Source organism: Poecilia latipinna, unplaced genomic scaffold, assembly GCF_001443285.1.
Source record: "Poecilia latipinna isolate Pla-1442-1.1 unplaced genomic scaffold, P_latipinna-1.0 Scaffold187, whole genome shotgun sequence".
NCBI lineage: Eukaryota > Metazoa > Chordata > Actinopteri > Cyprinodontiformes > Poeciliidae > Poecilia > Poecilia latipinna.
The window spans coordinates 143304-164294 of record NW_015112803.1 but is presented as its reverse complement, the minus strand read 5'-3'; the positions used below and the strand labels follow the sequence as shown (position 1 = coordinate 164294).

General features: G+C 37.0%; 2 protein-coding genes across 13 annotated transcripts in view; both read left to right on the top strand.

Moving 5' to 3' along the window:
- The window catches only part of ltbp3 (latent transforming growth factor beta binding protein 3), a 48179-nt gene extending 44590 nt beyond the window's left edge, over positions 1 to 3589 (top strand). For all 9 annotated transcript variants that reach the window (XM_015030596.1, XM_015030597.1, XM_015030601.1 and 6 more), the window contains 4 exons: positions 1741 to 1899; positions 2000 to 2089; positions 2191 to 2319; positions 2647 to 3589. In XM_015030596.1, the coding sequence (XP_014886082.1) occupies positions 1741 to 1899; positions 2000 to 2089; positions 2191 to 2319; positions 2647 to 2798 (530 nt within the window). In that variant the 3' untranslated portion in view covers positions 2799 to 3589. The remainder of the gene's footprint in view (positions 1 to 1740; positions 1900 to 1999; positions 2090 to 2190; positions 2320 to 2646) is intronic.
- A 6766-nt stretch (positions 3590 to 10355) lies between these two features.
- Positions 10356 to 20991, top strand: part of sptbn2 (spectrin, beta, non-erythrocytic 2) — a 65546-nt gene continuing 54910 nt past the window's right edge. For 3 of the 4 annotated variants that reach the window (XM_015030592.1, XM_015030590.1, XM_015030589.1), the window contains exon 1: positions 10358 to 10933. The gene's annotated coding sequence lies outside the window, so the exon portion shown is untranslated. Of the gene's footprint in view, positions 10934 to 20991 lie in introns of all 4 variants that reach the window. The other variant, XM_015030594.1, reaches the window with a different exon arrangement.

The following is a 20991-nucleotide window of genomic DNA, read 5'->3' as shown; positions in this document are numbered from 1 at the left end:
ATGCACCCCCACAGCATGATGCTGCTACCACCATGCTTAACAGCTTAGTCATTTTTTTGTTTGTTTTTTAAAAGATTTACTTTCACTCCTGCAGCCAAGAAGCTTAACGCAATCAGCTTGCTGAGTCAGAATTAAACAAGAAGTTCATTGGTAACTTCTCTACAAAGTCGACAAAACCTTAATATTTATCCATACAGAATAATCAATGTAACCACTTATCATTTATTTAGTATTTCTCTAACAAGGAAATCTATTTAATTTTTTTCCCCCAGAGAGCTCTGCCCAGGAATTCACACAATTGAATGAAATATTACTAAAACTATAACTATTATTTCACAGTTTAATAATGGTAGCAGCTGCGACAGGATTTTCTAATGACACAAAATGTCTTTAAACCTGCAGGCTGTTGAGCAGTAGCAAATATTTTGTGAACCACGTCATGCTGTAATCAGCTTCACTTATTTACTATTAAATATAAAACTTTTTAAAAAGCCGTTTCTGTCTTTATATCGTGACAGTGAGTCTTTATTATCTTTTGTTCATTTACGATGCAAAAACAAGTCATTGTGGCTGCTTTTGCTTTACAAATTAGTGTGAAATGTGTAATTTTAGGAATCCGAAACGATGTTTTTACTCACACTGATTAAATATTTTAGGGAATAAAGAAACAATATTTATTTATCTTTTTAAAAACAGCTAATGTATTCTTACGATTTGTTTTTATGAGTTGTCTGAAAGTCATAAACCTTTTTGTTTTTTAAATCGTTCCCATCTATATAATGATTTCAGAACAATTTACTGGTTTTGCTCGTTGCATGTGCTAATATGACCCGATTCACCCAACCATAACAAGCATTTACAGAGAATAAAACTGGCTTTACTTTCGTTGCTCCACTGATTTTTATTGTATTATTTTTCGCACACATTGCCCTCTACACTTTGTAAAAAGCCTTGACGTGTATTCATCTTATCTCTCATATAACATTTGGAAAGTTCCAGCCTTTAATTTGAGTAAATTTATTTAGTGGTAGAAAAAAAAATTGTATTTGCTCTTACAAAAAACCTCCAGTATTTCCAAAAAAAATTATATTTAACTAAAGTGTTTTTGTTAACTTCATACTGCAATTGACATTTTTGATCACAGCATTTGCACTGTCGTTTTTTTTTTTGTGTGTGGCCCATTCCTCTTTAAAATGGGAAACCCAAGAGAACATGCCACAGAAGTATCACAAATACATCAGTCAGAAATAAATGCTCTTCTAAACCTTTGATCATTTTGTTGTTGTTGTTGTTATTCCATGTTTAAAACATGAAACCTGTTCACGCGAATGCATAAAAGTAAAATAAAAATACACCATAAGTCTCCAAAGTTACATCAGGAAAATGTATCAACACAAAATTTGTTTTCATATTGATTGATTTTCTGACAAGCTCTTAATTTTGGCTTCCCTAATATCATTTCTACTCGTATTAGATTAACTTTTGCTTAAATCAGACTTTCATTATTTTGTTGGGCAGAACTACATCACTTCACTTCATTATGGCAGTTCTGCAGAATCTGCCTTTCTCTTCAAATTCACACAGATTACTTTCTAGATTTTGTTGATAATAATACATGACACACTCAATGGCACTTTTACAAAAAAAAAATGATTTGCTGGACTATGACCCATACTACTACTAAAGTGAAAGTAATAAACATTAAAAAGCACGTATATCTCTCCCTTATTTTTGATCTAGATCGTACTGCAGCCCACAAAGACGTGTGTTTCGAGCGGGTTGATGAGGGTCTCATCTGCAGTCAGCCCATCGACAAAGTGGTGACTTACTCTGAGTGTTGCTGTCACTACGGCCACGGCTGGGGGCCAGAATGCAACACCTGCCCTCCCAGAAATTTGGGTGAGCTTCCTACAGGATCAGTTTGATCTTTGATTTTATTTCCCCCTCACTCCCCTCCCCCCCTGCTTTCCACCAACACACTTCTTTGTTTTCTGTTCAGAAATGTTCAGTATTCTTTGTAAGATGCAACACGAGACCGAGTCGGATGGGGATCAGGATTTTCTGGCAGCTTTCGCAAACTACAACCCAGGTGAAATCATACTCTCTATTTGTTGTCTCCTTACTGTTTTGCCATCTAATATGTGATATTTACTCCTCGGTGTCTAATGTTTATGTTTTTTTTGCTAAAAGGTGACAGTTCAGAGGAGGATTCGGACGAATGTAGCTGTGCAAATGGCCGCTGCGTCCGCTCATACCTGGGTACCATGTGTGAATGTAACACAGGCTTTAGGCTAGACCACTCCCGTGCCCGCTGTATAGGTTCGTGTGTACATACGCATACAAAATAAAAATAAAAATGCAATAATGTGTGTACAGTGGCATACAAAAGTGTCATTTTTCCTTTTGCCATGTGACAACCATATACTTACAGGTTTGCATTTATAATGCTGAGGCTTTCATATTCATTCTTAAATTAAATTACCTTTACATGGACTCTGTTTTACTGACTGGTGGTTGTACTGGATTTTATATTCTAAACATGGAAAATACCTTTGCAAGTCACTGTACATCTCTTTACACTTTGCCCTACAGTTTCTGGTTCTGTTTGTCGGCTTGTCCTGACTGACGCTCGTTTGTGTCTTCCAGACATCGACGAGTGCGCGGAGCCGGGCCCACGCACCAGCCCCTGCAAGAACGCTCGCTGCGTGAACACTTTCGGCTCGTACAAGTGCTTCTGCAAACACGGCTTCATGGCCTCGCGCCGGCAAAACGTATGCGTGCGCCGCAGAACTCAGTAAGGTCACCTGGACGGCGTACGTACACGCAGTCTAACACCAACCCAGCGGACATGCCGTCGCACACCTCCATGTTTTTGTGTGGCTGCGTGAGCCACTGCAGACCTGAAAACACGGTTCGCCGTCGGAGAAACGTCTTCGCCGAGGCCGATCTGAAATGTACGAAACGTTCTCGTTCCCGCCAATTCACTTAAAAAAAAAAGTTATCGAATCACATTAGGATATTTGTTTATTGGTTAATTTTTTTGTAATTATTGTTTTCTAAACTGTTTTTTAGATTAATATNAAAGTGTATATTTTTGTGANTTTTGTTTTGCTGACACCCCCCACTTTGCCACATTGTTTTAATCACTGTTGGAGCTTGAAGACGAGCTCTAGTTTTAAAAAAAAAGAAATTCATCTCAAAGATCTCAAAGAATTTTTTTACATTCCCCTGTAAAACCCACATCCTGACATGTTTAATAATAATACATTACCTGAAGTGTATTTTCTACAGTAATTATTACACATTGTTTAAATTGTGTTTTTTGTACAGTTTGTTCTGTGGAATGACCCCTTTGCTATTTTATTTGTTGATGTAAAGTATGAAAAAAAAATTTTGGGATTTTGCTATCGTTTGACAAGCGCACCAAAGTGGACTTTGCAGAAAAGGAGAGGTTGAGACGCAGTGGGAGTGTAGTGGAAAATATTTGCGAAATGTACCTTCTGGGAAAAGCCATTATAATTGCTGAATCAAATTATTAGCCAAAGAAGTTGTTGGGAAGAGAGAAATTTAATTAAAAAGTCACTTTTAATACGTGTGTATGATTTTTGTTGTGTTTAGGATTAGACGCTCTAAAAATAAGCGCTTTCAAACTCTTATTATCCACTCTGGATAATTTTGCACAAGTGCAAATTACAGCCTATAAAGAAAATAATCAATAAATATGGAACTATCAATATAAATTAAGAGTAAAAAAACACATGCCACATGGTAGGAATTGAAACTTTATTTTGATTTATGAAAGTCATGTTTAATTTAAAGTACTTTTTCAAAAATGTTCAGTATGAGTTTTTGCCGTTGCGCTACAAGATGTCTTTAATTTTAGACGTTTCTAAGGTGCCGAATAAACATAACAGCATGTATGTTCGATAATTTCATTTTCCAAGATTTCCACTTGAGAATTATTCAAGCCAATAAATTAAAATCAAACAGAATATTCAGAGCAGAAACTGAAAATAGATAACAAATGATTGGATAGGAACAAAATGGGAGCCGATAGATTGATGAGGAGGCAGACCATGATGTGCCGATCAGTTTCATATTGATGCCATCTTGTGAATTGTTTGTGTTACTACAATTCCTAAATCTAATCTAGTAAACCGAATGTTTCGGACTTTACAGGAAAAGTCAACAGCAGACGTACATCGGATTATGGTAATCAGAACCTTTGTTTCTGAATCAAGCCTGATTTAATGAAACGTTTGACTCAAGCAGCAGGAGAACGGGGTTCAGACAATTTTACAGGTCATCACTTTTCCTCACTGGACTTTCTGGAGTCATCGGGCCATTTCAGGAGCCATTGTTGAAAGTGGATACAAAATTTATGAGTTTTAAACACATTTCCAAAATAGTCAGGTCCTGCATAAATCTGACAGTTGAGTAATCCTTGGTTGGATGGATAGATCTATGAATTTACAACAATATTATACTATCAAAATAGCCTCTAAATAGAAGAAGTGAGATGAAAACATAATTTGTAACACCTAAGAAGTGCATATGGCCACATTTATGCATAAGCACATAATGCAAAACAAATCAAATCAAAGCCACTAAAAGGAAAAACTAGCTCCTGTTGCAGGGTTTCCCTTAGTGTATTATAAGCCTGGCGGGCCACCAGGCTTTACCTGTGCCCCCACCATTGCGTATTTATTTATTTATTTTTTTAAATGTTTGCATTTTTTTTTTAAGACTGTATAGTTGGGGTTTAGGTATTAATCTTCCAATAACACATAATTATTAAGGGATATTTAAAAAATTTCCTGTCAACTTTAAACATTTTTTAACTCAAAAACTTGACAGCGTATTGGATGAATGACTGCCCTAGCACCAACCACCGGGCTTAACAAGTTTTCTGGAGGAAACCTTGTGTTCAAATACAGGAACATCAAATTATCCAACACAAAGAAGAAATATTTATTTGACATTTCCTTGCTAATTTTTTCTGGTTTGTTTTCTTTGACATTTCCTTGGTAATTTTTTCTGGTTTGTTTTCTCTTTGACTTTTTCCATTTTGCATTATTCATTGCAATTTGATTGAAGGGTCTCCATTAAAAAGAAGAAGCACGAGGATGCCGACAGAATGTGAAAACAAACATTGGAGCGTTCCCAGGATGAGAAGGCTGACGGTAAACAGCTGACACAGGATCTGACTGTCTGAAGCAGCGTCTAACTCTGACTGAGAGACAGATTTTTCCTGTACTAAACAGGACCAATGAGAGCAAACACAATAAGTCATTTCACAATCAGCTCCTTAGTTTATATTCACTTATTTACTTTGATATAATTGGGTCTTTCACATAACAATCTTAGTCTGTGTTAAAAAGTCCCTCAAAACCTTAAAATTTACAAATAGTTCACCATCAGACATTACATTGAGACCTGAACATAACTTTACACAAAAAAAGAAATTATTCAAGTGAAGAAGCGTCTAGATTCACAGTGCACGATATTCATATGTTGTTCTAACAAGTAAAATGTGCATTTGTTTTAAATCACTCCCTCAATGAAGTCCAGTGCAGCCGGTTGTCTTTTGAAAGTCACCCAATTAGGAAAATGAATCCACCCGAGTATAAATAAAGATGTGCCAAAAACTTAGGAGTTTGTTAGCGAATATTTAGTTATTTGTAAGCTTATTGCTTAATACAAGCAATAAAAGTGACGCATATGAAAGAATCTCTCTGGTCAGATGACACAAATTTAATTCTTTGGTTTCATAAAAAAAGAAAAAAAATGTTAATGCAATTTATCTCAAGATAAATAAAAATAGATGTTGCCATTTTCAAAATGGGCCAAAAAAGAGTAGCAAGCATTATCCACTAGAGGGAGCTGCTGGTTAGTTTGTGCAGGACAGAGATTTCCTGTGATCCCTAACGCTTTCATAACCAACATTCCTCCTGACAGCGAGATAAGATGGAGCCAAATATGTTTTATTGCTCCATTTCACATAATTTTGGTTCACTGGGTACCATAATGGTTTTTATTTCTGTGAAATAGAAACTGGAGGACAGACAGTGAGCTTGACTTTTGTTTTGCTGATTTAAAAAAAAAAGAGGTGTCATGAATACCAACCTCTAATGGATGGTCCTCCTCAATCTGTTAGATTAAGCGAGTCACACCACATGAGAGTGGTGCCTCAGCTTCTTGCTGTCCTGGTTTCATTCTGTCTAATAATTATATCTGTTTAAAACTGGAAGTGTAGGGTGACCTACAGCAACTAGTTTAGGGAGAGAGAAAAAGAAACAGGACAGGAGAGTCAGGGGATGAGAAAAAGAACCAAAACAGAAATAGCATACTTGTCCTTGGGAGACGACTCAAAAAGTTGATGTTGAGGATATAAATATCTTGAAATGGGTCACAGTGACCGGAGTATAACCCTCTGGGTGATGGCAGTAGACTGCAGCTACTAAACTTTTTGTAGTCGTCTGCAACTTGTGTTGGTTTTGTGGGACAAATGTGGCACCCAAAAAAAAAAAAAAAAAAACTGACGCTGCATCTAAGTATCCAGCATCTGTTATATCTGTTTCTATGCCAAAAACAGAGCAGAAAAGACATTTAGAGCTGTTTCGTCTTACATGCTTAGAGAAGAGATTCACCAGTTCAGTCACCAGTATTGATGGGCGATGCAAGAAGAAAACCTGTTTCTTTACCACTAATCAAAATCTGGGTTTAGAATGTTTTTGGTTTTGTTCTTTTGTTAATTGTATTTTTACACAAAGATCAAAATTTTTTATAATTTCTTATCTTGAGGAACAGTATCTGAGTTATCACGAGACAAATAACAAGATGCACTTAACTGCACAAGAAATGAAGAACTATTCAATTTATATTATACTTTCTTACCCAGGATTCCTATGTTTATGCCAATGATATTCTGCTCTATTGCTAATTCAGGTTCACTGAACACCGTAAGCTGTCTTCTATAGCAAGATACCTGTAGTTTTAATTGATAAATTCTTATAGTATGTTTTTATTTCACACCAGTTATATTGTTTATATTTCTTTTCAGCTTCTAAAAACTCTTTTGTTTATTCTTTAACTTGTGAAAAGCGCTGTATAAATTCATTTTACTTACTATTTACTTATAAAACAATGGATAAAAGTGAAAAATATCATCATGTAAACTGTTATATACATAAAGGATCTATGATGCTGTGAGCTTGTTTCTTTTCCAAAGGATCCTGGGGCCATTATGAAATCTTTTAATCTTGGAAAGTTTACATAAAAACATAACCTATGCTTTTGCTAGTCTTTGGGTCTGTCAGTAAGAAAAGCACCCAAAGTACATGCACAAATGAAAACAGCACTGGCTTCCCAGAGAAAAAAATGCAAAACTCCAGCTTCTTCAGTGTGTCAGTGTTTTTATTTTTACACCTTAATACAGAAGAAACAAATATTAAAACTTTAATTTCTGTTTAGAAGATAGGGTTTGCATTCAGTGGCAGGTTGCAAAAGCAGAATACATTCATGTCTCATTCAACACCCTTCACCTTGTGCGACCTTGTGCCAGACAATTAACTCAAGGGAAGCTCAGCGGCTCCTCCCAATTACTTAGGACTGGAGCCATATGATTCAGCTTTCAGGCTGTGTAGATGTAGAGCCAAAGCAGCTTCACCAACCACCCTTGCTCCCATCCCCACCCTGGTCATTGCATGCACCAATGATGACCCCCCACCCGCCTAGGTCCCATCTATAGTGAGCAGACAGAGGGGGTTTAGCTCAAACTGCTGCAATCTGCAAAATAACACAGTGCTGGATGCACTCTGGCAGCCAGTGACACACTTATATCCTGCACTCAGCTCTTTCCCTTTGTCATGGTGGATTGTGGATGAGCCCTATGGTGGTTCATGGGTGTTTGAGCGAAGGCTGGGAGAAGGACCAGGGCTGTAAACATGGTTTCTGTGTTTATCCATGCTGTTAATGCACACAGAGACGCAACAGGAACAGATGACGTGCTTTCATCCTTAAGTACTTCTGCCACTGAAGGCACTGGACAAAGCCAACTTGATGAAAATGAGTAACCTCTCATGTTCACCAGATAATCATTCATATTTAAGGTGGCTGCAGGCAGATTGGATCCAGTTGATCAATAAGTCAATATAGGCAGAGGTTTTTGATATCAGCCATTAAAACACAAAAGAAATCACCGTGTAAGTGGATTTGCAGTGAAATTTACAGCTGATGTAACAAAGTCTACTGAAAAACTCCAATGCAAATGCAATTTCAGAGTTAGTGACTTTACTTATTCTGAATTTAGATCTGTTTTGTGTTTTTATTTTCCCCCTAAAAATACCTTCTCAGGGAAATGGGTAGTGGAGTGTAGCGTCTCATCACAATTCATTTCTGCTAAATCTGCTGTTGGAAAAATTGATGAAAATACAGTCAAATACAGTCTATTCAGTGGTACTTTCATATGGGATCTCTTTAAATTTTGTACAAAAAAAAAACAACTAAAATGGGTAAAAGTTTGTGTCACATGACAAAATTGAAAAATAAACTACATCCGTTAATGTATTTTATTAGGATATTATATGACAGACAAATTTACATTGTTTTAACAAATTACTTAAAAGTGCCTATAAAAAGTATTCAACTTCATGGATGTTTTACCCTTTAATGCTTTTACAAATGAATTATGATCAACAGATTTTGGTTTGCTTGACAAAAGACAATTACAAAACAACATTAATGTCAAAGTGAAAACTAGTTAAACAAAAATAATGACCCTGAAATACAAAAAAAAAACATGATTGCATAAATATTCACCCTCTTTAAAGTAACCGACTTAATTCAACAGTGGTCCAGACAATTGGTGCTTGCAATCAACAACATATACTTTCCAGGTTTCTATTTGTAAAAGTTGTTCATATTAATCAGTTGGTCTATATTATAAATGGCAACAAAATACTTTGAAGTTTGTTGTTGTGACTTCACATAATGAGAAAAAATTAAAGGGGCATGAATACTTTTGTAAAACACCTTATTTTTAAGGTGCATGTGTGTAAACAAGTGTTTTAGGCACAGACACATTTTGTTTAAATAAGCAGCATCTTGGCTTATCTCATTTTTTCAACAATACTAAAGTTATTGCACAAAAAAAACAAAAATGTTTGAACTGCTCTGGTAGAACACGCCAAAACTATTTAATGACCCCTTTAGCTGCTTATAATGAAAGGCATGCTATTTTCTGAAAAGCTCAGCCCTCGATAAAAGACCCTTCATGTCATAAAAACTTCACCACCACCACTTTGTTGGTTGCGCTACACCCATACTCACAGATATAGTAAGCACCCCAACCGAACACAGGCAGCAGAAGAGAGCATAAATTATCATAAAAGTAATTTAGATGTCAAAGTTTGGGTGTCTCTGAGCCCCTGTCAACAGGCTACTTTGAGTTAGTTAAGACTTTTTCAAACTGAGCTACTACAACCATGAAATTGCTTTTACTATGGTGCTATTGAGAGCAGCACAGAGGGAAAATGCTTTATCCAGTCTTGAGGGGTCTTTTGCAGGAGGATCCTCTGGGCCTTTATGAATAACCCAGATCTTGATGACTTACCCCATGACACGCCAGCTTGCCAGGTGCTGCATAGTATCTCAGGAATAATTTAGAGCAACTGCAGGCTCTACAAGATGAAGTGAAAAAATGCTGAAGAAGAATCTCAAGAGAATACTGTTTGGATTTTGATTTCTAAAGAGTCATTGCAGGAGCACGACAAAACATTGTAAAAATATAAGCTCCTATTAATTTTTTTTTTCATATTTTGTCATGACATTACTCCAGACTTCTGTGTATTTTGTTGTGTACTCCTACAAAGTAAGTGGCTAAACAGCCTCCTTGTTCAACTGAATCCTGCTAATGACCTACTTATTTAATTCAGGTTTGTTTAAGCAGATGCCATTCTAAAAGCTGGAGTTTGGGTTATAAACAGCTTTTAAACAAAGATTAAATTTCACGTAAATAGGTGTCATCTGAAAGCTATTGTTTGCACTGATTTTATCTTGGTATGTCATCCTTTATCTTGGTATATCACATGAAATCACAGCTAAACTACGTTTTCAGAAACCCGCTATAGTTTAAGGATATTTATATTAGTACATCACTCAGACTGTATTTGCATACTTTCCATTGATATGTAAATGTGAATGGTTTCAGTTTTAGCACCAGGGACAGCACCACAGCACACAAACATTTGTCCAGCACATCTTTTTCTCTCAGACCTGAAAACGTGCTTCCCATGTGACCATGAGCGGTCAGAAACCCACCCACACATCCACCCACCCTGCCAGCCACCTACACCCCACTAAACTACCACACTTTTTCCTTTCTTCTCCCCCTGTTGAACGGGAAACACAGGCAGTCTGTGAGGTTTGGACGGCCCTTTGGATGCCGAAGCGGGGAGGGGGCTGGAAGAAAGCTGCTGCGGATATCCGTCTTTAAAAACCTGCCACAAACAAACCCCCCACCAAAAAAAGTGTGGGGGGGTCTTTGCGTTCGCCTGGTTTCTTTTTTCTTCCTGTCCCTTCCCTGCTTACGTTTTTTCTCTCTCTCTCGCTGAAAAGAGAGTCTGGTTTCGTAACGTGCTGCTGCTACCAGTGCAGCGCGGAGGAATAAGAGGGGGAAAAAAGATTTTTTTTTTCCCCCCAGAGATGCGGATTTAAAGGAGAGACGTTATCAGTGTCACCTGGTAAATTTGTAACCGTCAGATTTGAAATTAGCGTAGCCGCGCGCGTGCTAGGAGACGACGACGTATTTTTATTTGTATTTGTTTTTTTGTTTCTTTCATTCCCGTTGAACTCTCCGATATAGTGACATTACAGAAAAATACCATACTGCCTTTTTTTTTTTTTTTTTACAAGAAAACGGGGAAAAAAAGAGGTAAGTGGGATTTTTTTGTGTGTGTATGCCCTCACTATAACCAGCAGCCTGCCCATAATAACAAAGCTAATGAGGAAAAAGATTGGAAATTCAGGTGACTGCTGCTAGCTTGGCTCTACCGTTAGCTTTTTAACTCAATAGGTAACGCTTCTGTCTCGCTTTTGCTGTAGCTATAGAAGATATAACCAGTCTGCACACATTTCTCGTTTGATAGCTGTCTTGTTGGGAAGCGTATGACAGCACCGCTTTACGATAGTTTATTGGGAGCCATCTCCTTGTAATCATGTCTCTTCTCGCCTTTGTTTGAATCGATGTCAAACGCAGCCACATTTTTTTTTTTTATCTGCGTGTTGTGTTCAAGCCAGCCTGTGGATCTTTGATTCAGGCATCTGCTGCTGAACCAGCCAAGCCTTGTTGCTTTTGTCCGGCTATTTTTGCCTCAGAATGATGGCATCTTGCAGAGCTGCCTTTTCCCCTCTTTCAACATTGGTTATGTTATTATGTACAGGACTGAGATTTACGCTGCGAGCTTGGCCTAGACTGTGTGACTCATATAGGAGGGATGTATCAGGTTAAAGTATTTTATAAAAGGAGGCATTTTGGTAAAACTACTGCAAGCAAATTCTAGCGAGTGAGCACGTTGTTTTTGAAATATTCAAGTTTGCCTCATTCTTTTTAACTATCAGTGTCACTGATAGCGCAGAGCTGACATGTACCACGTGTAGAACAGGGACATAAACCCAAATAAAAGCTGCAAGAGTGGGTTGGATTGATGAAGTGGTGGTGTTTACTCTATATTGTTGTTAATTTTGATAGCTTTTAACAATTTGGATTGATCTGGTCAAAGGCAAGCACTGAATAAGACTTGAAAGTTATTTTTAAAAAACAGACTATTTGGACAGGGTTTGATGATGAGTGCAAAAATAAAACTTGTTAGCTAGTTGCAGTGTTACTGCTACCTATTTTTCTTTTCATGTTCAATGACTTCTAAGCCAGCTAGAGCTTGGGATATTTATTTCATGATACAGTATTTTAATCCCCCTCCCCCATCTCATTCACCCACTGAACCCTGGAAATGGCTTTTAGTGGAGGACTACCATTGGATTTGCATTTTAGGAAATAGTGCAGTGCCTTTATTTTGGTTAAATATTACGATAGTGATGAACCAAATTTGTTATACTACTTCCCCTCTGCCATTAAAAAAATATTTCAGCACTCCCTTTGACTTTTCACAGATATTCCAGTCGTTCTTCCATGTTTTTGTCCCCTTTCCTAAGGATTGTTTCACTCAGCCAGAGGATGGCGTATTCAAAAACTGAACAGTTTTACATTAAGTAACTGTTCTTGAGTAACACTACTTCAACATATTGTTACTCAAGTAAAAGTAGCAAGGAATCTTCTAAGAAATCACTCAAGTATACAAATGTATTTTGTAAAAAAGAAAAGCCACTCATGTACCAAATTGATCATAAGTTTTGACAGATATTTAAAATGGTGTTGGACAGATAAAAATATAAGCAGATGACCAAGAAAGAAACAATTACTTAAGTATTTCCGTCTGATTGGTTGGTTTGTTTCCAAATGCTCTGTTGCTTCTCTATGTTTACTGTAAGTCTTAAACTACAGAAATACTTTGGTTTATGACCTCCAGATAATACTTCAACATGTTTTACTAAAGATGCATCGATCAGGCTTTTCCCAATCTAAGCAAATGTTGTTTTTTTGAGATCTAAATTGAAAATTCAGACCTTTTTTTCTTTCTAAGGAATGTAATGTATAAAAGAGAAAAGTAGGTTCCTTGATTTTTCAGTCCAGCTGAAAATGAATTATTTACAAGATCTTTTTTTTGAAATTCAATTTAACAATTGCATCCAAGTAAAGGCTCTCAGTGGATCCATGTATAATTCTCAGTTTTTATGCATTTATTGAATAATAAAACTATTTAATCTTTCCGTGTTTGACCAGTATTTAGTCAGACTTCATCAATGGAAAATTGTCCAATTTGATTTGTAGGAACATTATATAGTCACTTGCAAAATACCAACCTGTTCAGAGGACATGAAGCAGTGAAACTTGTTTGTGTTATAAGCATTGCTATGCTGAAAAGAGCTGAAGAACTTGAATTAAAAAGCATCAATTAAGTAATTTTCAGTTCAATAAACTATTCTGAATGTACGTTTTTTTGCACATGTAACACCACTAGAGGGCAGCATGATACGTTGTTTTTTGCTCCATCTCACCTGCTTTGATATTTTTCTGTAGTCAGACTAAATCTTACCACAGGTTGTATGTTGATCACTTAAGCAGAGCTCTTAAAAGGTGTGGTTGAAATCTTGCCTGAACAGCCTGTTTTGATATGACAAAGCATTAAGGAAAAATGTGACTAATCCTGTGTAATTGTCTTTCCGAACAGTAAGTGCTCTTAGAATAATTTATTGGCCCCTGTGAATAACTTCGGTTCTTCTTATGGCTTATCCAACTTTTCTGTGCAAACATCACCTTTTCAGCAGACTTGTAGAGAAGTCTGATTGTACTTGTGATTAGTAATGTACATTTGTAGAGTTTCATTTAGAGGTAGAAAGAACATTAGCAGCACATTGCAGGATCTGTTTGAGCAACTTAAAGGTTGTAAAATGGACATATTACTTCATTTATTTTTATTTCAACCATCTTTTAAATTTAATTGCCAAGTATGCATGTAGAGTTAAAATGTTTTTAAAATGAACATGTTCATGAGACTCAAATTCAATTCCTTTTCAATACATATAGTTCATGTTGATAATTCATTCCTCAAATCTTACAAACATTATGGTCATTCATTATCTATGGGGTTCATAAGTTCTATAAGCTTTATTAGCAAATACTCCAGGTGTATATAAAGTCAATATTAAAGTGTTGACATGGCAAATATTGACTCTTCATAGCTCTTGCAATTAAATGTTACCAGATGCGATTTCTCTCTTTCTTTTTTTTTATGTTTGTTTTGTTTTGGAAAGGACTTTGTGGTTTTGACCTGTGGAAGGGGCTGCATTTTAAAACTTGCTTACGTACTTTAGCTTGTTTTTGATTATTTTCTTTAATAAAAATGTTGTACTAAGTACAAATTGGATGAAAATTATTGCCTAAACTCTTAGGCATGTAGGCAAGACTTATATTTAGAAACTTATCTCTTGCTTGATAAAGGAATAAGTTTTATGCAGAAAAATTACTGATTGGGAAGGAAATACTGATCAGAGATCAAGAGTTGGTTGTGGCTTGTTTCGTGACTGCAAACAGCTCAAAAACAATACAAGGACCGCATTAGTCGAGGTAATCGCTAAAGTTGACCTAAAAACATTTTTGTTACAGCTTTCACAAATTCCAACATGAACTACATGTATTACAGTCAGAAAACACCAACTCATTGGCTAAACTTTTGAAAGTATTTGATTATATTGCTGATTTGCAAAGGTTGTTTACTTGGATCCTGAAGGGTCTTGGAAAATATAAATTACCATATTGTAGCCCACATTAACTTTTAACACACCTTACTGGAACAGAACAAAAATGTCTCCATTCATTACTGAACTACATGCATAATAGAACACAAATCACGATTTGGTATGCATTCAGATTTTGAAAGTCATAAGTTGTTATATTTACATTGCACTTCAAAATCAATCAACAGTTAAATAATGTATTTCAATTTTGAAATGATTTGATTTTATTGTGGTGCTTTTATGTATTACTTTGCTCCTGAAGTTGTTTCAGATGAGTAAATTGAGTTAAGTGAAGACAGCATTTCAAATCAGTTTTTTTTATTTATTATTATTATTGTACACTGACACAAAGTTTTGGTTCAGTTCCACCCATTTTACCATTCATACTCAGTTCCAAACAAACATTCTGCATGTGTTGAGGCATAAATCAACACTCTATTCGACAGGAGCTTACCAGATGTTTTCAGTCCAAATACGTGTCTGGTTACACCCCTAGCATCTACAGCTAGCTCTTTCAGGTCTAGAGGCGTCTTCAGAACCGAGACTGGGTCATTCCTTTAAGTTACTGAGGTAAAACAGTCAAACATGCTTGTGAAGTTGCCACATATGCTGAAAAGTCAATGCATCTTGACACCACATTGGTTTATATTTCAGCTTTAGTTGGATGACATCAGCAGCATACTCAATGTTTTGGTTAGTTTACTACTAGTTTACTAATACACAACAACTTGATTTTGTGTCTACAGTACTAAAGGTCTAAGCTGTGGTGGGGAGAACAGAAAATTAATCAGTACATTGATAACCTTTTCTTAACACACAAAGTGTATGGAAGGTTCTTTTAAAAAAAAAAGTAACAGAAGCTGAAAAAGAAAATGTACAAGAAAAAGCAAATGGGACAATCCTCATTATACGTAGTTTGTCTAAATGAAAAATGGCGAGTAAGCAAACTTGTGTAGCAGCTGAAAGGTGACCCGACCCCCCCCCCCCCCCCCCAGCAGTCTCTCAAGGATTTTCATGATGTGGCATGTTTCAGTAATTGGTCAGCAGCTGTTAAAGGCAGATTGATCAGATGTTCTTAGATTCTTGGCCACAAAGGAAGTTTTCCACAGTGCTGTGATTTTTTTTTTTTTTTTTTTTTAAATGGATCAACACTTGCTTTGCAGTGGCTGAAGCTTATACCATCTGGGTCTGTTTTCTATTTGCTTATGATTCTCTAGCCGTACTTACTCCTGGCGTCCAGACAGACTATAGAGACAGGAGGCAGAGGTGTCTGGGTAGAAATGAACAGGAACTGGGTTAAGGCCAGGCAAGCTATGAGGTCTGCGAGACTGGAAGCAAGTATTGAAAACACTGTTGAGTAAAATACGTTCACCTCCCAGCGCCTTGGGCTTCATCCTGGGTTTCTAAAGGGAAATCCACAGCACTGTCCTGATGTGAGTTGTACATTTCTCCTAAAACTACAAAAAGTCTGTCTCACACTATGCCATTTGTTTGATGTCATCTCTACAGCTGCATGATATTAGAAAACCACTTAATTTCCACCCTTATCATTTTTTTGTTATGTGTTTCCAATACTCTTTGATCTGTAGCAGCTATGGTATCGTAATCTGTATCAGGTGTGGACGTTTATGGCGGTGAGACTCCCATCCAGCAGGCTGAATGTTTCACTGGCATGCAAAGTGTGAGATCATGACGCTTGGAATTTTACTAGCCAACAATTATTGCATTGCATTGCAAAAATTCAGTTTTAAATATTGCACACACTGATATTGCTGTGACATATTGTGCAGTCCCACTCATCTTCAAAAAGAAGTCAGATTCCAGGCCGGCGGGGCTTTACTGAAAAGTCTCGGCTGCACATAAATAATGAGGACAAACATAATAAAAGATGGAGTTCTACAGGAGCTACTGCAGTACGCTCTCACCAATTCAAGATGGTTCAATAATGGCAAACAGTCTATGTGGATTTCAGAAGGTCTTGTAGTCACTGAATAGCGTAGCAAATTAATTCATGTTAATTGGTTCCAAAAGACTGGATGTAGTAACCGTAGATTTACTCACAGGCATCCTGAGGATGGAGACACTTCTATGTGTTTTGCAAAATGGAAAAAGTATTCTATGAATGAGCATGATCTGAAATATTTCATTCTCTGATGCTTTTCCATTTGGATTTCTGTCAGTGCTGGTAATGGATGCTGCTAATGTGGGGTTCCAGCCCAGGACTCATTCAGGACAAGCACCATAATTTCTCTCCGGCTATTAGTTCTATTAATAACTTTCACTGTGGCCGTCCATTGAGCCATCCGGTAACTTGTTGATTACCATGTGGGGCAACTCAATTAGCAACATCCTAATCTGTTTTGATGAATAATGCGTGCCATAAAGCCCTTTTCTGTTGATCACATTAAATTTGTGTTGTCAGTATGATTACTCTCAGATCAGCTTACCAGAAAATATTACATTTTAAGCTATTACTGTGAATCATTTAGGATATTTAAATGATTCACAGTCGGAATGAAAACAAACTTGCTTTTCAACAAATATTTGTGGACATATATTACACATATTTCAAGCACTTATTTCTGTAATTATAATAATTAATGATAGTAAAAAATCCAATGTCAGAAAATGTCAAATATTTCCTAACATCAATTTGCAAAAATAATTTTTAATACAGAAAGCCAGCCTATTGAAATTTATGTCCAGAATATTTGTTTATATTTAGTCAGGCTTTGATTTACATGAATTATTGCATCATTAGTGTGTGGTGTAGGTATATCAGCCTGTGGCTCTGTTGAGACTTTTTTCCTTGAAGCCCCGGTCGCATCTGCATTGTTACCTTTAATTAAGTATGGGGTTTAGATCAAAGTGGGGTTTATGTCATGGTCATAGTCATTGCACCAGCTCACACTTTCAAAAGTATCAAAGTCCCACTGGAAGATGAAATCAGCAACTTGCTTTAGTCTTTGCCAGACTATCTATCCAGTCTGGCAAAGACTGGATATGCGTCGTTTTTCCCAGGCTTTTTTCCTTTCCCTAAGGTTTCCTTTAATGTGCTTAAGTGCAGTTGTGTTAGCAGCCATCTTCTTTAGCTATGGTTTTCTGTGGTTCCCTCTCCGTGTGCAGGGTGTTTACTGGAGAACTGTCAATTCAGCAGTTGCTCCAGTGATTGTGTAGACCAAAACGTAACATTTATATAAAAGAAAAAACTCCCTTCTAATGGTCATATATAATATTCTAATTTTCTGAGAAGCTGAATGTGTTTTTTATTAGCTTTGAGCCAAGAGCATCAACATTTTAAAATCTCTGAATATGTCAAGGTTTCCCTCAGTGTATTATAACCCTGGCGGGCCACCAGGCTTTACTTGTGCCCCCACCAGGCTAAGCAAGGCTTTATAGTTAGTGTTCAGATATTAATCTCCCAGTCTGTCAATAACACGTAAATATCAAGTGGCATTTTCAAAATTTCTGTTAACTTTATATTTTTTAACTCAAAAACACGACGGGCCGCTGGATGAATGACTGCCCTAGCACCCAATCACCGGGCTTAGCAAGTTTTCTGGGGGAAACCTTGTATGTTGTGGTGTAGTAATCTGGGTTTCACTTACTAAAATAAACTTTTTGATAGTATTCTAATTTATTATTATTTTTCTGGTATTTGTGTTATTGCTAGCACTTGAAACCGACTTAGCATGTCCATCTCAAAGTGTGGCGGGCATGTGTGATGGTCAGTAGAGTGTCAGATGAATGTGATGCTACAGGTCAACAAAGGACGACCGCTGTCCTATTCAGCGGGGCATTCAGGCTGGGATCAGCAACCTGTGGATGAGGCCTCTGATGCATCTGTGCCTGTGGCTGCCTCATCTCTGCAAACAGGAAGGGCTTGAACAACTGGCCTCAATTCTCTGCTGACTCCTTCATTGTGTGGGGCCAGTTAAGTGTGGCGAGCTTTGTGGCCGTCTCTTTGGAGTCCATCTACCCACACTTCAGGCTCATGAGTGTCACACACTCGTTTATTTGGGCTGCGTTCTCATTTCTAGGTGAATTTTTCTTCTTTGTTTCTTATTTTTGCTCCTTGTGTTGAAGGGAGTGGTTCCGTCTTTGCATGTATGTTTATGTAAGTGCGTATGTCTTCCCTATTCCCTTGGTGCACATTGGCATTGTGGCTGGCTAATGTGGATAGGCTTTATTCCCTGCAGACATCTGATTATGGGCTCTATTTCTCTTTTCCTCTCTCCCTCATTAACGGGTGCGGTGACAAACGGACCAGCTGGGCGAAGGGAAGCGGCAATGGAAGGGGAGGAGAGATGACAGAGAATGAAAGAGAAATGTGGCGGTGTTACCAATCATGCCGCTGGCTCTGTCCTGTTTTTTTTTTTTTTTTGACCTATGTCATTCTGATTGCTGAATGTGTGTCTGCATGCTACAGTTTAGGTTGGGGGTTCAACCCTCAGGCTGTGCCCCACTTTGGTTCCTTTCATTTTCAGAGACCTGATTTTTGCAAAACATTTGCTGCAGTTCTGATCTGACTTGGAAAGGGTTTACTTTATGAAACCTCTGGAGCATATTTCAGAATAATGGTTAGTTGTGTACAATTTTTCCAATTTGCACCAATTATTATTGGTGTTTATTAAAAAATGAGCGCTTGCTACATTAAAATTAGTTTTTGAAAGTTAATAGAAGACAGTACTGGACAGTAAGAACCATGTAGATTATACTATTTAAAGCTATATTTAAAGATGAAAGAGCAGGATTTTAAAGTACTTTCACACATTGCATAGGCCAGCGTGACAGATGTGTTGACCCATTTTCTATGCAGAATGTTGATGCCTTTGTGTCGATGAGGTGGATTTAGATTTGACTTTTCAGAAACACAATTTGGGTAAAAGGCCAAGCATGTATGGCTTTTTTTTCCCACACTGTGTCGCGTTTCTGTGTGTGAGTATGAGTACAGTATCATAGTAGGTCAGGGGATTGTTTGTCTGATCCATTGAGGAGTGATTAGTGCAGACACACTGAGCCGGGGTTCTTCCCACTCATAGAGGGGGAGGATGGCCACTGCCAGACTCACTGGTCCGACTCCCCACCAACCCCCACCCTGAACAGCTCCCAAAACCAGACTACAAAGAGGACAGATTGGCTATGTGGCTTTTCCTTTTTATCTTATTTTTATAATGCACTGCAAAATAAACACAATTGGTCACATAATGTGTGAGCATTCCATTGTTCATTTATTTTTTATCATCTGTCAGACATCTCTATTTACCTCGGTAATTCTGAGGACATGCACAACAAAGCATGGGTAGCAATTGAAGCTCGACTGCAATAGTAGTTGTGACGTCTCCACAATCAGTCTCCAATCTGAAAAGTAGTCAATATTCATAGCCAGTTTGCACAGAGGGGTGTATGGCCTTGGCCAATGCCTGGGGTGCGGTTTAGTTGAGAGGTGACAGGTCAGGGAAGGATGGGGGATGCGGAGGAGGTGTTTTTCCTCCTTTGCTAATCCCTGCATTTAGTTTCTATTCCGAGACACTTCGTAATCTTCTACTAATGGGATTTACCAAGCTGTGTTTTTTCAAACTTCTGTTGAAATACTGAAAGACTTTTTCATTTATTTAATCAGCTGTACTTTACATTTAGAATGATGGATAAACCAATATATTGTGCAAAATTATTTGTGGCTACCTTTTTTTTCTTTTAATGTATTGTTTTCTCTTTTATTGTAAATGAGTATTTCTTAGTGTTTTATATTGGTTGTTTTTTAAACTACCCTACACAGTTTGTTTAAAATAGTTTGAAAAATGATTTAACACATTTATTTCTAAATTTATTTTATTTCTAACTTTCACACTGAAAGTACAGGAAATAAAGCACAAGTTCAGTTAATGTTTTTTAGTGGCTCAGCTGAATCTGCTCCAACATGCTGTGGCAGAATGATGGTCCAAATGTAAATCATACAACCTGACATCTGTTCTCCAAAGTAAAAGTTTCACCTCATGCACTTTTTATTGGAAGAATATTGTTTTAATTTGAGCAGAAATTGACAACAAATGTAATCTGGTTTGTCCAGAAGAGACCTTCTCTTGGTTCACAGGGAGCAGGATCTAAACAGAAATGTGTGAAATTAAAAGTAAAGAAAAAGTTCTGCTATGGTAGCACTTTTTTCTTCAAAAATTAATTGTATTGAGAGCTAAAATGATACTTTCCTCTTTCAGAAATCCTCACTTATATTAAGTTTAAGGTTCTGTTGGTTGAAACGTACCTTATCCATTTTTCTGTTTCCTCAGTGATTTCTTTCAATCACCTTGGTTTCACAATGATATCAGTAAAATTAAGATATAAAATAGCAGATTTGGTAGGGAGCCGGTTGCCATTTTTTGTGCAGCAAATGTTGAGAAATTGTCCTTTTTAAAATGCTCCTCATTTAAATGGTTTTTATTTGATTGACAACAGTCAATTTATTCTTGCTAAGAATAGAAATAATTATTTACTGTCAAGTTTTCTTGACAAGAAAATGGTTTTGTCTTTTGTGAATGTTTAGCACACAAAGACTGAGCTGTCTGAGCTGAATAAGCCGTG